Source organism: Nannobrachium achirus (assembly GCF_963921795.1).
Source record: "Nannobrachium achirus genome assembly, chromosome: 17".
Classification (NCBI taxonomy): Eukaryota; Metazoa; Chordata; class Actinopteri; order Myctophiformes; family Myctophidae; genus Nannobrachium; species Nannobrachium achirus.
Window position 1 is genome coordinate 47,825,936 of NC_137824.1, and position 17,166 is coordinate 47,843,101.

Consider the following 17,166-nt stretch of genomic DNA (forward strand, 5'->3'; position numbering starts at 1 on the left):
TTGGACAAAATTAAATAAACATTTCAAAATGTGGTTATTCATTATTGACAATTCATGTACTGTTCCCTTCTAGTTAATATGGAGGTTTGACTTATGAAAATTAATTTATGAAAATTAATTGATATATTATTACTATCACATAGAAGTGCATATTATTATTAAATTAGGGCTTTGTTCTCTTTTCAATTGTAATAGATGTCTGGAGGGGATTGAAAACTGCAGGTAGTACCAGGCAGCAAGTTGTAGTGCCTGATTTATTCTTGGTTGTTGTGCTCAATGTTACACCAAAAATTGCACATCTACAAGCTCACAACATGATGCATAATGGAACATAGAGAGTTGTAAACCTATTCACATCAGCATGCAACAAAGTATAAATGAGGCTTAAGAGCTGCTATAGAGCAGATGAAATTTATATTAGAATAGTCACTTAACCTGTACTTTTTTTGTTTACCACATTGAGATAAGCTATTGAGATTATTCTGTTCGTAAATTATTCTTTTTACTATAACCAATGTAAGCCCTATTTTACACTTTGGGTTCTTGAAAATAGACAATCTGCATCTCACAAAACACGCGACACACAAGCTTGTAGATCTGCTATTTCTGGACGATTGACACCTATGCTGTAAAGGAATAGGGTTAATGTGGTTAACATAAATAACTGCACTATAATGACACTTAGTACCAAAGTAAAAATATCTGAGGGTGCTATAGTACAGGGTTCCCACAGTCATGAAACTCCTGGAAATATTTTGAAATTAAAAAATAAAACAGTACTGGAAAAGTTTTGGAATTTATCAAGGGTCCTGGAAGGTCCTGAAAAAAATAGCTATGATTGTCTTTGGTTATTGATTTTGTTAATACCTTTGAAATGACAAATTAAACATTGGCCAAATTGTCAAATATTAGAGGCAGAAATTGTGAAAATAGCTGATCTACATGCTCACAACGCCTCGCAACGCAATAGAACCGTTTTATACAAAATTCCTCTACTCTTAGTGCTCGTCAGGGTGTGTGTGGGGGGGGGGGTCCCCAGTTAAAACATGATTATTTTGGGGGTCACAGCCTGAACAGGTTGAGAACCACTGGCATACACTACCTGTCTTTGGGCATCGCGCATAGGAGTAAGCGACCTGTTATTGAGCTGAATTATTGTTATATAGTCCTGGAAATCGGGTTAAATATTCTGGGGAAAAGTTTTGGAAATTAATTGGTAAAAATGTGTGGGAACCCTGATAGTAGGTATGAGAAGGTATAGGTGCAGGACAAAACAAATATAATGGAACAGGAAATAAAGTTCAGGTGACCATTAATACTTTGGCAGCTAGTTTGCGTTGTGAAGATTTTATTTCCCTTGTTATAGCCTCTACTTGAGAATGTCTTCATTTTATATCAATGCATCTCGTTTTTCATTTTGAAAAAAGATGCCACATTAATGACAGAAACAGCATTTAATGGCAAAAACAAACAATAGACAGTCCTCTTCTGCCCCTGAAAAAGTGCTGTAAAAAACAAACACATTTTTTTTTAAAGCTGACAAAGTTTCTCTGACATGAACTAAGTGCCTATCATTATACACTCCTTGGCGGAAAACATTTTAGTCTAGGGCATGTTCAAAGTCAGTGAAACCAGCACAGTTCCTTACTATGATGAGATTGGCTATTTATCTGTGACTCATACCAAACACACCTCTGCTTTTAAGTGTAATATTATGTAGAGAGGGAGAGGTTATATATTTACTCCCTTTGCAGTAGTTAAGATACAATACAGGGGCTAGGAGTGTAATGTTATGGTGCTGGCCTTCACAATTAAATACAACAGGATATCTTGTAAACACTTTGCTCTGCAAAATTGTCTACAGATGATTTCAAGGAATATTTAAATCGTAAGCTACTACTATGCTTTTATGTGCTAAAAGGGCAACTGTGTATTTATTGTACTAAGCATGTAATACCTGTATTACATCTAACATTAAATACTGCATCATTTACATTTACAGAAAAAAATACAGTTGGGCAATAACAATCTTTTTTTCTTTCATCCAACTGCCCGTCAATTAAGAAAGACACTAAATAGCCTACGCAAACTCTGAAAATACACTACATTCACCAGCTATGGTTTGAATGTCAGACCCAGTCAAGACGGGTGCATCTCTCCACTCCGACATGTCTCCTTTCCGACATGTCTCCATTCCGACACTAACCCTATCTCTAACCCTAACCCTAAACTTAACCCCTATGGGAGTAAAACAAAGAAATGCAAATGCACTCCCTATTGGATAATTAAAAGAAAACATCTACATTTTGAAGTCCAAGCTTAACCACAGCACCAATTTCGGAGTGGCGACATGTCGGAATGGAGAGAGCCTCCCGTGCAGGAGACACATCACACCCTCACGTCCCCACAGTAGTCACGTCACAAAAGAACCTTCATCTGCACCACCTGTGACAGGATTCAGGCGAACATTAAGCATGAGCTGTAGTTGAAAGATTGTCTGTTCACAGACAAATGTCCAGGTGAGAAAGAGGCGCTGCACTGGAAGTCAACTCTTATTAAGGCAGACATGTGAACAGTCTAGAAGGCTGTCTCTCTCTGCATGTGCACGCAAGGTGCAATGTAAGTTGTGCCAGGGGTTCTCTTGTGTTGGGATGAATGCGTCTTCACAGCCTACCTCCAGCCTTCTGCAATGAATGGCACTCACAGTCACAGCAACGATGACTCATGCCCCACCTCTTGTTTCTTTGTACATGTCACAGCTCTGACAGTGCTGCTTTGGAAGATTGTGGAAAAGTTTTAGGCTCTAACAGCATCCATCAACACCCGAGTTGCCATTTTAGCTGTCAAAAGAAGGTAGAGTGTCCCCCCCCCCACCTCCACCTCCAGATAGCCACTGCGTTAGGGGCTGTATGGTGGGGGCTTCTCATCTGGAGGGTAGTACGGAGGGGAGTACCGTGGTGGGATCATAGTGGGCCACATATGACTGGGTCCAGACTGGGATTCATCAGACAGAGCTGAGGAGTCAGGGAACATACTGGAGCCCTACAAACACAGACAAAAAAAATCATTAAAATATCACATCTATAGATCAGTGGTTCACAAACGGTGTGCGGTGAAACAAGTCCATGGTGTGCCTTGAGATTTTGTGACATCACACATTATTATTGCAATTTATAATATGGATAGTCCCGTTGCTCGATTCTGACTGGCTGTGTACCATTGTAAAATACTTGAAAAACACACACACCTGTTACACCTGTTCAGTATCACTGCATCAACTTCTGTTTACAATATTCCTTATACCATTCAATGGATGTATTTTCGTTTGTCATTAAATTTTTTCCACATAAGAGTGCTCCTTTTCATGTAAGGTTTTACCACAAATTACTTTTTAAATCTGTTTAAAACAGGGCAGTTACTGCGACACGCATGTACCATTCGGTACATATCAACTTCATCATTTGTAGCAGGAACTTTATTGTAGAAATTATTCTCGTAATGAAATTGAAAGGGATATAGGCCTATAGATGTGTATGATTTTCATGATGCATTCTTTTTTCACTTTCCCCCCCCCTTTCTAATCTAAATAAGGACAATTGTGGTGCAAGCTTACAAAACGGCCCCTTTGGTGTGCCTTGGGCCTGAAAAGTTTGAAAACCACTTGCTATACATTATTAATGCATCACTCATCTGCCAAATTGTCTCAGAAAACTGTTACTAAATTAATATGTATTTGTTTATTTATTCATTGGGGATCAGATGTTTCAACCATAGACTGTAAAAAATAAATGGACAGAGCCACACCATTGGTTTCTACAGAGCGTAAATTAAGCCTATTTTGTGCAAATCTGCCATCTTTCTATATCCGCTCCAGAAATGGTACCCAGTGAATGCTATTGGCTGGAGGGCAGGTCTTCCTCTCTGTATAGGCAATACAAAGCCTAGTAAACATAGCCTACTTTATAATTCTTTTAAAAATTAACGTGACCATGATTCACTAAACGCAAAGACTTTAAACTAGCGACTGAAAACACCAGTAAGACTCCCTAATCGGGAGATAAACGACCGTCAGGTCGCATACACAAACTTTGGAAGGCAATGGTAGGCAATTAGGAGGGAATATGGGAAATGGGACAGATCCATGTTGATGACAAGGCTTTAGAAATACTGTGTACCGCTGTGTTTTTTGGGCAAAATCTGTAGGAGCAATGTCCAAAAATGTGTTTTGCCAAAATCGGTCTCATGGTGGCACTAGAAGAGGGCCATGTGAGAAAGTGTTAATGAAAACATTTATTAAGATAAGAAAATAAAGTTTAAAGTTCACCAAATCCTGATAGACTCCCATTGAGCTGAAGGTTTTTTGCTACCGAACAGGGACATCTGCTGGGCCATTAATTGGAACAGCAGCTTCAAAGAGCAGCTTCAACCCAGAAGCGGCTTCATTTCCAGCTACAAGTAGGTCGGGAGTGGCTTATTGTCGGTATCAGCCGGTAACACGCGGGAGTCTGTCCCCGTTACAATGCGCTAGACCCCTGGGAGATGGACTGCTGAGGTGGAGCGCCACACCTACCATCAGCTCCCAGTACTTGCCGCACGACTTGCCAAGTCGTGCTACTCATACGCTGAGTTGGCGGTGCCCAGAATCGAACCCATGACCTTGCGGTACAAAGGCGAGAGCTCTACCGACTGAGCTACCCAGGCACAATCGCTAACCGTTTGGGACTAATTAACTCATATAAATAAATTATTAAAATACTGTACATAATTGTAACTCATACAAGACTGTGTGTAAGTGTTACACAATCATTCTGTAAGTGACCTTCAGCAGTTATCAGACTGGATTTAACACATTAAAGGTCCGGTCACACAGTTGAAAACTTGCGATTGGTGGCCGGAAGTGCCATCCACTCCCATATAGGGAAAAACAACAACTGAAAGATGCTTTGAGTTGACCAAAACAGCCAACTGCCCACCAGCTGCTCAAAGCCTCGGAAGATGGACAGAATTGAAATGGGCGCAACTGCTGCATCGCCTCGCGATCAGATGCAGCATTCTGCCACGACTATGTGACTTGATTGGCTCAGCAGCAGACTTGAACTGGAAACACACACACACACACACACACACACACACACACACACACACACACACACACACACACACACACACACACACACACACACACACACACACACACACACACACACACACAGCTATGAGTGCAGCAACGTTCACATTATCCTGTTGCATTCATCCAACGGATGTTATCAAATATGCATTGTTGCTGGCCGCCATGTACTCTATAGCAGTGGTTCTCAACTTTTTCAGGCCGCAACTCCCCCAAAAATAATATTTGAACTGGGGAGGGACCCCCACCCCGGGACCCCCACCCTGGGACCCCCACCCCGACAAGTACTTGGAATTGTAGGAGTTGGGACATTAGATTTAGTTTGACTCTGTTCCACAGATAAATAGTGAGAATAGCCGATCTACCAGCTCGAGACGAGTTGCGAGGCGCTGTGAGCTGCTCGGCTATTTATTTACAAGGTTTCGCATCTTTCTCATGGAATATTTCACAATTCACTGTATTCAAGTACTGCTGATGTCAGTATATCTATAGTACGACATCATGCTACGTTTAACCATGTTTAACCATTCAACTCTCCATGTGAACACACTTACAAAATGCCCAAACGCCCATCCCTTAACACCAGTTTGACTGTCTTACACAAGAAAGTTCAACAGTGTCAGCATAAGCCACCATTTGGATAAACTGTATATAATACACATAGTCCTTCACAGACGCACGCACACACACACACACACACACACACACACACACACACACACACACACACACACACACACACACACACACACACACACACACACACACACACTTATATAAAATAGACCAGTGGTTCCCAAACCTTTCAGCTTGAGACCCAAAAGAGAGTTTGCCCGGGACACAAACTAGTGAAAACAGCAATGCGTCGCTTCCCGCCACGTTGCAAGCTTGTAGATCAGCTAATTATTGTTATTTTTCATGATTTTGTATTTTTTTATTTTTCATGGAATTTCTTTGATTTGTTTGTTCTAAAATTGATAAAAAATGATTTAAAAAGTGATTTTTGGGGGGAGGGGGAAATCTTATGAAATATGTATTTCTTTACGTAGGAATAGAAATTGGGATTTATTACTCGAGTCGTGACACACAAAAATCGGTCTGTGACCCACAAACGGGTCCTGACCCACTGTTTGGGAAACGTCAAAAACATCAAGAGAATGACAGGCTTACCTGCAGGTCATAGGCAGTGTAGGGTGGCAGACAGGGGGCAGTGTTGTAGTAGGGGTTGACAGTGGGTCTATGGGCTGGAGGCTCTGAGGGGAGAGGGGCTGCGACTGCCTCTGTCTCACATGTTTCTGAGTCAGGGGAGGGCGTCTGAGAGCAAGAGACAAATCAAGGGTGAAGGCTATTAGTTTTCAGTTTTCTCAGCATATTCACACCAAGACATTAAAATGCACAGTGGGCAGTCTGGGCATACATAACGTCGTTGTCGGGTGGAAACCTTGTATGTCCAAAACCGTTTGTTTTGTGTTTATCATTTTTAAAATGATTTAAACTAGTGAAAACAGCCGATCTACAAGCACACAACGCCTCGCACCGCGAGGCATTGTGTGCTTGTAGATCGGCTGTTTTCACTACTTTTGTGCGATGCCCTTGTATGATGAAGCAGTGCTTTACTTTGTGAAAAAAATTACACATTTTAAATTTGGAGGTACGAGGTTTCTGCCCGACAGTGACGATAAGAACTACAAAAACTACCCGAGTTCTCCTTTATTCGGGCCGAAGTCACACGGATTGAGTACGTGAGCGTAAAGGCGGTTATTTTCGGGCACATTTGTGATCCAGGTGATCATTATTGGAAGTGATCAATGCACTCCCTTTCCGCGGCGGTGGTAATTATATCATTGTCTTGACTTACCATGTCCTTGAAGCCGCCCAGCACTGCGGCAGTGATGATACCCAGGAAGAGGGCGATGATGTTGAGAATGGTGGCAGACCACAGCAGATGGTAAAGGTGCACCACGTCCTGGCAACTCCTAACCTCTGTATATTCATGGTAGCCGCCCATCACCTCCACCCGGCTGGCCCAGTGGGGCAGAAGCAACAGGGAAATGGCAAGTAAGACAGGATGGACCGATATATTGGTCTGGCCGATATGATATCTATAATGTGGACTTTTCGGAACAACATTGGTGATTATGCTGCCAATGTGTCCCGATTATTTTACCACATTAAACCTGGTGTCTCTATGTCACGAGCATGTCATTACAAATGAACATTTTCAAATGTTGCCAAAATCTTTCAAAAATAGTAGATCTGCTTGTCGATCTGGCATTTTTGAAAAATGTAATTTAAATGGTTAAATAAGGTTAAGTAAAATATTTTTCATTTCTATCAAAAAAGTTTTGTTTTATTTACTTTTATGTTTTGCTTATAAGTTAAATGTTCTCAAGCTTTTATCAAGTCTATGTTTTTCAGACCGATTCGAAAATGTTACATTTTTGACAAAATATACAGTAGGTCAAAAAATCTGTAAATGGTGGCCTAGGACTTTCCATAATCGTGCCCAAAAATCTGGCATCGATCGGGCATGAGACAATACGGACATGTCAAAATAATATTCACTTACAGCACAGCTTTAATAGCATTTAGTTATGTGCCTAATATATCCGTTGTACCAACAGGCAACATTTTCAGCACTGAGTGACAGACATAATGAACAGCTTGATTTATAGACATTGAACAGATCTATGCCTATAAAACCTCTAATGGTTTCCATTGTGGGTGGAGAAACCACTTAAGAGAGCTGCAGGAAAGTAAGCTTGGTTGACGCCTGGTCTTGTGTGCGGACACAGACAAAGGAGCCAGGACATGCATGAGAGATGCCATCTAACAACATGTTATTACCATGGGTGGGTTGGGTTTATATGACAAGCACGCAAACTGTACACGTGATTACATTCACTGTGAAAACAACATGGATTGATCATCAATGGCTACCGGGCGGGGAGGTGGGAGCGGGGCTAAAAGAAATGGACCTACTTCCAAATCATGGACGATTTCCTAAACTTTTTCAAAACATCTTTATTCTGAAGTCCAATAAGAGGATGTTCTCTGAAACATAGGTAAGAATACAATTGAGCCCAGAATATATATATATATATATATATATATATATATATATATATATATATATATATGAACAAACAAGGAAAATAACAAAAATCTATATTAATTTAGAACGGGTACACATTATTGCGTATCATTATTTTATGCTTTAACTATTGAAAAAAAAAAAAAAGATCGTGAAAATTAGAATTTTGACCCGATTCTATAAGTGTCTTTTGAATCCTTCAAAGATTTTTTGAAAAACCTATGTTTCTATGTCAGCAATCTGGCTAGCCATCGTCAAAGAAAAGGTCCTTTTCACTTAACTGGAGCTCAGTTAGCCTGTTCTTGAGATACTACTATGTCAGTGGTTCTCAAACTTTTTCATGTGAAGGACCCTCAAAATGATATTTATTTGGCCAAGGACCCCCATCTCAAAATATTTAGTTCCAGGGAACCCCCAGAAGCAAAATTTGAGTTACAAACGTTCGCTTTGAAAATACATATATTCAAAGATTTTCACACATTTTCACGACTTTTTCAAAAATAGCAGATCTACAAGCTCGCAGCGCGGCACTCGGTGCCGCGCTGTGAGCTTGTATATCTGCTATTTTTCACTGGTTAAAGCATTCCATAATTCTAGGCCTAAATGGGTTAAACTTTTCTAAATTCAAACATTCAAACAATATAATATAGATAACAAAGAAGTCTAAATTCTTTGCACCACTGGAAAAGCGAGCAAGAGCAGGTGCTGATGCACCAAGTCGGGGTGTAAAATACTTACTTCCCACAATTGTAGAGATCACAGCAGTAGCAGGTGTTGCTCTTCACACGCAGGTTGCAGGACATGCGTGCTAGTTGGCAGGGTACCTAAAGTGCAAACAAACACTTTAAGTCCGATTGGAGGACTCTCAGACCTAATGAACAATGGTCCCTATCCACATTCAACTTGGCATTCACCAGACATTTATTTACCATGTCTATAATGTCAAGACTTTGGAATGTAGACAAAGAATTCCCACCCCAGGACATGTTTTCAGCAGGATTTCTAAAACCTTCTTTAACACTCCATCCTGTTTCAGTAATCTGAAAGCAACACGTGTGTTTCTTACGTCACGGTCAGATGCAGTCTCACTGGAATGGTAGTCACAGCGACCAGCATACAATGGCCTTAGATCCTGTGGTACAACAAGCCGTTACTCAAACATTCAGTGAATACATACCTGTACAGAGATATATACTACATACTCGTCTATTTTTGGTAGCATTGGTAGCACTACAGAAAAATCAATGAATACATGAAGCTAGTTAGCATTTGTTTTGTTTTTTATGTTTTTTTAGAACTTTGATTATATGGTGTTTTTCTAGATAGATATCCTTTTGCATTTGTTATATTGTTGATGATGTACTGACATATTATCTTGTTTATTATTGTGATGTTATCTGCTGATTGTAAGTCGCTTTGGATTAAAAGCGTCTGCTAAATGCCTAAACTGTAAACTGTAATAAAAGGGTATGAGCCAAAGAAGCAAACACTGAAGAAAAAGAACACAGTAGCAACAAAATCTAAACTTTAATCAATACATACTGTATTTTCAGAATAAAAGAGGTGTCATTCAGGGGCGCTGGAAGAACTTGTGAAGTGGGGTGGGCAGTAGAGAGAGAAAAATAATATGACAACCAGTGTTGTATTGGTGATTTAATGTTTTGGGGGACACCATTTTAATGACGTCACACACACTTCGCTTTCACTACTGGAGATCATTGATATGCATTCAGGCTCATTCCTATGTCAATGCAGGCTGCTGTGACACTACATCTTGTGTAAACATACTTTTTTTTTCGAAAGCCCACACCGCCAAAACCTCATTGGAAGTCTTTTAGTTTTTTTTTCATATGTTAGAGAAGAGATCCATCCTCTCTATAAAATAATTGCAGTCACAGTGATTCGGAAAAACGCCCTTTTCTCCACTCACTGATTTTCGTCTACATGTTAGGTTAGGCATGGGGAGTGGAGAACGGAGGGACGTTTTTAAGCACAGAAAAAAATGGATGTTTAGGTGGACTGTGTGCATCGTCTTTTGCACAATGGGTGAGAGTGTATTCCCCAAAAGGGCCAGTCTAGTATGTATTATTTATTTCATGTTATTACCATAATCTACTTAATTAAATAGAAGTGTTATACAATGTGGTACTTACGATGTGCCGTGCAGCAAATACTCCATCAACAATAGCACAGCAGAAGGCAGCCACGACTCCAAAGCTAATAAAAACAATTGATGCCACCAGCTGTGAAAGAAACAACAGGAAGAATAAAAGTTGTTAAATAGGAGTAATGGTTTAATTTTATTAGTCTGCTTACAGTATCTCACAAAGTTGAGTACACCCCTCTCATTTCCGCAAATATTTAATTACTTGCGTAAGCAGAGCGCGCAAGTACTGTAATCGGCTGGGTATGCAGATGTCCCCCTTTTTTGACTGTAGCCCTGAAACAGCTGGGATTCTGGGAATGTATGTATGTATGTATGTAGGTATGTAGGTACCGGTATGTATGTAGGTATGTATGTCAATCAAGACTCAATCTGGGAACCACATCATCAAAGTAAGGGCGACGCCCACTTGGTCTGTCTCTCTTCCATCATTGACTCTGTCTCGAGAGATTGATCAAGCCAAAACCAAAAAAATGTCCTGCATAGAGTTCAATGGAGGAGTGGGAATCTATGTACATTATGTATGTCAGTGTCTCATCATTAACAGCCAATGAGGGACCAGCATTCCTGGTGATGCCACTGGTGATGTCAGCAGAGTTTGGTATATAAGAGTGTTCTTGGTAATGTCTTCATTAAGATCCCATGAGGCCAGCAGCGCACACCTCGTGGCGCTCTCTGCTTGCACACAAGTAGGCCGTGTGTGGCCTGCTTGTACGTTAGGCGCAAGTTGGCACCTCGACAGAGTGTAGTTCTAGTTGTGGGCTTGTCTGAAAGGCAAGACCAGTATGTTATACCAAAACTTTATAGACCAAGTTTATTCTCCTAAAAAAATGACCGACAATACAAAGGCAGGGCCTTTAACCAATGAGGGAGCAGCAAGACCACACTGTTTCGTAGGAACAGTATTTATATCTATTTTTGAGCGGTGGTAAACCGCTCCATAGAGTTCCCTCAGCGTTTTGCCATAGCAAAATGTGTGTACGTAGCATCATGTTTGTCTAGTGATGTCATATGTCTGTAGCCTTTTTCATCAGTGTTTTGCCATAGCAAAACGTGTGTGTGTGTGTAGCATGGCCTGTACATCCTAGACTCAAAGCACACAGCGGAACACATCGCGGTCTCTACCACTGGTTAGTCTGAAGACGTTATGCAAGCACGACCACCGATCAATGGAGGGTGGAGGAGCGACCTGTGAAGCTCTGGTGAACTCCATGCCCAAGAAGGTTAGTAATTTTGGCTACACAAATATTGACACTTGGGCACAATTTGGAAATGTTTCACTAAGGGGTTTACTCACTTTTGTTGCCAGCGGTTTAGACATTAATGGTTGTGTGTTGAGTTATTTTGAGGGGACAATGAAAATTACACTGTTATCCAAGCTGTACACTGACTACTTTACATTGTATCAAAGTGTAATTTCTTCATTGTTGTCCCATGAAAAGATTTAAATATTTGCAAAAATGAGAGGTGTGTATTCACTTTTGTGATATTCAGTATTGTATATAGTCATGTTTTATTATTTCAAATTATATCAAACTCTAAGTTTTAATTTGAAATAACTTCCAACACTAGCTGTTCCACTGAATACAGAACAAGATGTCTGTTAACCACCTGCCATTCTATTTCTGAAAAATAAAATAAAAAAATTATACAGTATGTCACAAAATAATACATTATATCACAATGTGACGCATTATGAGCTTTTTCACCTTTTCTTACCCAAAAAAGGTTGGAAAAACAATGTTAGACCAATGTCTGGGTGTCTGTAAATTAAAGGAGTAGTTCACTCCCAAAATGACTTTCATTATTGATTACTCACCCTATTGAGACTTGAGTTCAATAATATCTTTTTGTTTTTGTTGCATTCTTAAGACGATAATTTGATTATAATAAATTTACTCCATTGATTCCAGTTGGAGACACTCCATCAAATGTACCCCCAAGGGGTTACATTTATTATAATTAAAGTTATACCATGTAACTTTTTTTATAAAACAAATCTTAAAATTGTCCTAACTGTTAAATCGCTAAAGTTTTAGAACATCCACTCCGTTATTTTCAGCTTCTGAAGCCTTCTCTTTATATGTTTTCTACTTAGCCGTGACAGGGGCGGGATTTCCCGGCAAAATTACGTCATCATACACTACCGGCCAATCACAGTGAGGGTTATACACTGCCGGCCAATCACAGCGCATCTTGAAGTGGGGTCGCTATCACAATACGGCGGCCATATTTGTAGGCCGTGTAGCTTGCCTCAACATAACAACAGCATTTACTCGGGTGAAGGAGTCCGTTTCTCCGGAATGCCTGAACGCACAGGAACCAGGGACCCCTCTAAAGATAGATCTCGGCGAGGTGGAGGCAGACGCGGGGGTGTGAGGCCCGGTCCGCGGCGAAAACCGGCCGAAAGACGCGGATGCGACCGCGGTTTGCTATAGAGCTACTGACCTCTAGGTGAGCAACCTACACAGTATAGCTTTAAATTATTATCTTAAGAATACGATTTTATTATTATGATTATTATTATTATTGAACTCCAGTCTCCATGGGGTGAGTAATCGTAATCGATAGAGACATTTTCATTTTTGGGGTGAGCTACTCCTTTAAAACGCATGCATACATTTATATACACAACATACACACCACTTGCTACACTAACTGGATGCTTCCAAAAAATGAGGCAATGTGTGATGTGGCTGACATGGTTGGCACTGTGCCCACTTCATAGGCACTGTGACGCCCGCTTCTCCCATTCCTCTCCTAACTCCCTTCCTTTCACTCTTCAGTGAAAGCTGGAACATATTCAATTACACGTCGCCCCACCCCGTCTGCGGCTACCCCAGCTAGTGGGGAGCGAGGTTTGTGGCGTAACAAATTCTACAGAACAGTGTAAGACCACGTTTCTGAATTAACACCTACAGCATGTTACTAATTCACGATCCTTGTAACCAACTGCACAATGCAAACCACAACCTAAAGGACGCCGATAGGGATGGAGCCTCTCCAACTAAGCGCTCTATTTATATCATGTACTGCATCAGAGCAATATCATTTATTAATAACCCTGGATCAAAAATAGTTTGGTTACATCATTTTGCAAGTAAATCTAAATGAAAAGTTAAACAAAATATATAATTTGCAAGTACAAAATATATAATTTGCATGTACTGTCCACTATGTGACTTGCCAAATATATTATTGGTAATGTATGTTTCATGTAGCCTAATCATACCAATGTAATAAACTACAGGTCACATTTAGTTCAGCTGCCATATACTTAACAATAGCTCATTCTGTTGTGGAAAATTCTGCAGAGAGTGGGTCTGCAGTTAGGCTAAATATCCACTCAAGACTGTCTGTGCTTGGGGTTATGGGAAAGCAGAGGGTATCACACTACAAACCCATTCTTCATTTCAAGAGTGGCAGACCCTGCATGGCAGCTCCCACTGCTCTTTCCCCATCTGCAGTTCCTTCCGCACATTCCAGTGTGGACATCTGTCCTCCTCCGCTTACAACCTTCTATTTCTGGCTGCATCTCGCATGAGGCACAGGATCCTTGTTCTGATACACACACAGTCAAACTCCCTGACAGGCCAACAACCACCTCAGGTCCTCTGGACCTGGGTAGGGTTTGTTACACCAGTGGTTCTCAAACGTGTTCATGTCAAGGACCCCCAAATTAATGTGTATTGGGCCACGGACCCCCATCTGAAAATATTTTGTGCCATACAATGTTATTAAAGGTTGTCTCTCAGAAATATAATATTTTAGACAGTAGCAGATCTACAAACTCACAAAGCAGCTCAGTGGCCTTGTGGTTAGTGTCCTCCCTGAGATTGGGAGGTCAGGGTTCGATTCCCTGGCCGGGTCATACCGATGACTATAAAAATGGGATCCAATGCCTCCCTGCTTGGCACTCAGTAGTATCAAGTCCAGGCCGGGGGTGTACTTGTACAACATCATGGCTGGGGATGTACTTGTACATTAAGCCACCTCGCGCTACGGGAAGAGGAAATAGACTCCTGCTCTAAGAGCCACATGGCTCAGCAAGACTTACTTATTACATTACAAGCTCAGAAAGCTTGTAAATCGACAACTCTTAGAATTAATTCCATTTTGGAGTGATCACGTTTAGTGTTCTGTATGACTATAATGGCACATAACAGACATGGCAGCACTGTAAGTGATCTTGACAGGTAATATAAATCCTCTTACCATCTGCCTCTTGTTCTCTATCAAATGAGCTCCAATAATTCCCAGAAAAGAACCAAACCCAAGCTGAAATGAGAGGAAATGTTGTTAGAAAAACAAATCTTATTAAAAACATATATTTCGCACCATGTCTCACAATTTTAAGGCATTTTATTTCATTACATTTTTAATTTTATAATCATCTAAATTTCGTATTAACCCTCTATCAGTTTCCAGTTTTTTTTCTCTCTCTTGCCTTTAATATAAAGCACTTTGAGCTGCATGTTTTGTATCAAAGGTGCTATGTAAATAAAGTGTAAAATGATTAGTACATCTGTATAATTTGACTCAACTTGATTTGTTAGAACAGTAATATAAGGATAAAATCAAACAAACATAATCACAATCAATCATTAATACTCAAATATAAAGCCCAACTACTCTTCTGTATATTATGGTAGGTCCTCAACAATTCCCTGAGTCAGAATGCTTAAGGCTGTTGAACTGTGAAGAAAGCACATTTATGAACAAGGAGCACTTGCCTCACTTTTCCTCTAATGCCAGTAATGCTGAATAATGAATGTGGGGAAAATTCACCCCTCAGAGACCATTGGTAATTAAGCACATCAGAGTCCAGGAGCAGGAAGAGCTCAATGGAAACACTTTGGTTCAGTGTGGACATTCACAGCATGGGGGCCTTCGCCTTTATGCATGATGCTTGTCGCTAAATGTCACTCACAATAACTCCTGGATAGTAGCCACCCACTGTGATGTTCTGTGTTCTGGTAGTGGCTGCCAGGCCAAAGATGAGGATAAGTACAGATACAATGAGCAGCATCACTGTGACCATGATGGATTTCCTCTTCCTCCTCTTGAAGGAACCTGGTAGATAGGGATGCACGATGAATCTGCCATCATGTCGGTATCGACCGATGTTGGCCTTAAACTGCAATATCGATACTGAACCGATATCAAAATAATATATCGGTTTTAACCGATATTTTATTTTATAATAATTATGTCAAGCTGGGAAAAAAAGCCTTTTGTGGTGATTGAAGGAAGCAGATTCAATCAAGTGTTTTTTGGGGAAGCTTTCAAAAGGCAAGTTGGTCATTTTTTTAATAAAAAAAGGCTACATTCAAGCTGTTTATGTTAGAATTTCAATAAGGTGTACCCTACGTTTTTTGGGGGGAGAGGGGTAAAGAGACATTGCTTTTTAATAAGTGTTTATATGCCTTTTTCAGGCAGTACAAAATCGGAACTTGTTTTTGCACATATATTCGACATCGGTAAATATCGGTTATCGACCATAACAGCCTTGTTGACATCGGTTATCGGTATCGGACAGAAATGTCACATCAGTGTATCCCTAGGTAGACAACAATTTTTCACTGCAAGACTGTGCATGACTAAATTAAATGCTACATAAATGTGAATTTACAATTAGCATCCAAACAAAAAACATGTGTAGTTTGAAGTGGTGTATAGTCTACTTCTGTTGACTGGGAGAGACCAGATAGATTTTGTCCACTTTATAACCAGTGTAATAAAGGGGACAGGAGACACTGAGAAGACACTTAACCTGTCCCCTACCCCACATGGGGGTATTGCAAAGGTACAACGATGCATTCTGTATGGAATGTGAGTGTATATTCCATAATATGCTCAGATGATGTTCCTCTCATGAACACCCTGGCAAACTGCCATTAACTTCAGAGATAAACAAAACAATCTCAAAGTAAATTACCTAGTTACCTGTAGTGCCTGTTTCTTAAAATACCACTAGACCAAGCTGTTTTAAACCAGTTACACTGCTAATACAAACAAAAGTCATGCTTAGGTTTGACAGTCAGTTTAACTGCACCCTATTAACTTCAGGCTATGACAACAAGTTTCACAATTACGCTGAGTGACACTTTTCTGACAACATGGTCTACTTCATATGGTATGTCTACTTCAATGCGCTGCAATAATCGTTTTAGCCATCATAAAGTAGCCTATTGTTTGTATGTTTTTACGCAGGGCTTGACATTAACTTTTTGAGGCACTTGTCCTCTGGACAAGCACATTTCCCATTCACTTGTCCAGGCACAAAAGTGACTTATCCAGATATAAATTTGCCATTTCAGTCATTTCTTTTTGTTTTTGTTGTTGTTTGAAAAATAAATAGACCCCCCTTGGCCCCCTCCACTCCACAGTCCTTAGTCTGTGGAAACCAAGAGCCACTTGTCCAACGGACAAATACATTTTTAATGAACTTGTCCATAAAGATTTATTAGTTGTCCCGGCCAACAGAACAAGCCTTAACGTCATGCCCTGTATTTATGTGAGCACTTTGTTATTGATTATGTGAAAAATAATAATACTGCCTGGGCAGCCTGGCTGTTAGCCTATAGGTCTATATCCTTCAGGAGCACATCAGCCATTTTCACGCACTATCTTTGTATAATGAGTCTCAAAGGTGGGCTATGGACAATTCAGAAACCTGCCTGCCAATGACATCATCGATGGGGATTCCAAGCTAATCAAAACTACAGCCTTTCTCATTGGAAAGAATGCACACTGGATGATGTCATTGGTACTAGGCAG

At 40.3% G+C, this 17,166-nt stretch overlaps 1 protein-coding gene across 2 annotated transcripts in view; it reads right to left on the bottom strand.

The window, feature by feature from the left end:
• Positions 1 to 2,898: 2,898 nt before the first annotated feature.
• Positions 2,899 to 17,166, bottom strand: part of tmem255a (transmembrane protein 255A) — a gene marked incomplete at its 3' end in the record, with an annotated part of 15,273 nt that continues 1,005 nt past the window's right edge. The window contains exons 2-10 of one of the 2 annotated variants that reach the window (XM_080745933.1): positions 15,317 to 15,459; positions 14,602 to 14,664; positions 10,376 to 10,465; positions 9,289 to 9,354; positions 8,961 to 9,046; positions 8,111 to 8,182; positions 6,987 to 7,149; positions 6,299 to 6,442; positions 2,899 to 3,042 (exon numbers count right to left, since the gene is read on the bottom strand). In XM_080745933.1, coding sequence (XP_080602059.1) covers positions 2,899 to 3,042; positions 6,299 to 6,442; positions 6,987 to 7,149; positions 8,111 to 8,182; positions 8,961 to 9,046; positions 9,289 to 9,354; positions 10,376 to 10,465; positions 14,602 to 14,664; positions 15,317 to 15,459 — 971 coding nt within the window. The remainder of the gene's footprint in view (positions 3,043 to 6,298; positions 6,443 to 6,986; positions 7,150 to 8,110; positions 8,183 to 8,960; positions 9,047 to 9,288; positions 9,355 to 10,375; positions 10,466 to 14,601; positions 14,665 to 15,316; positions 15,460 to 17,166) is intronic. The other variant, XM_080745934.1, reaches the window with a different exon arrangement.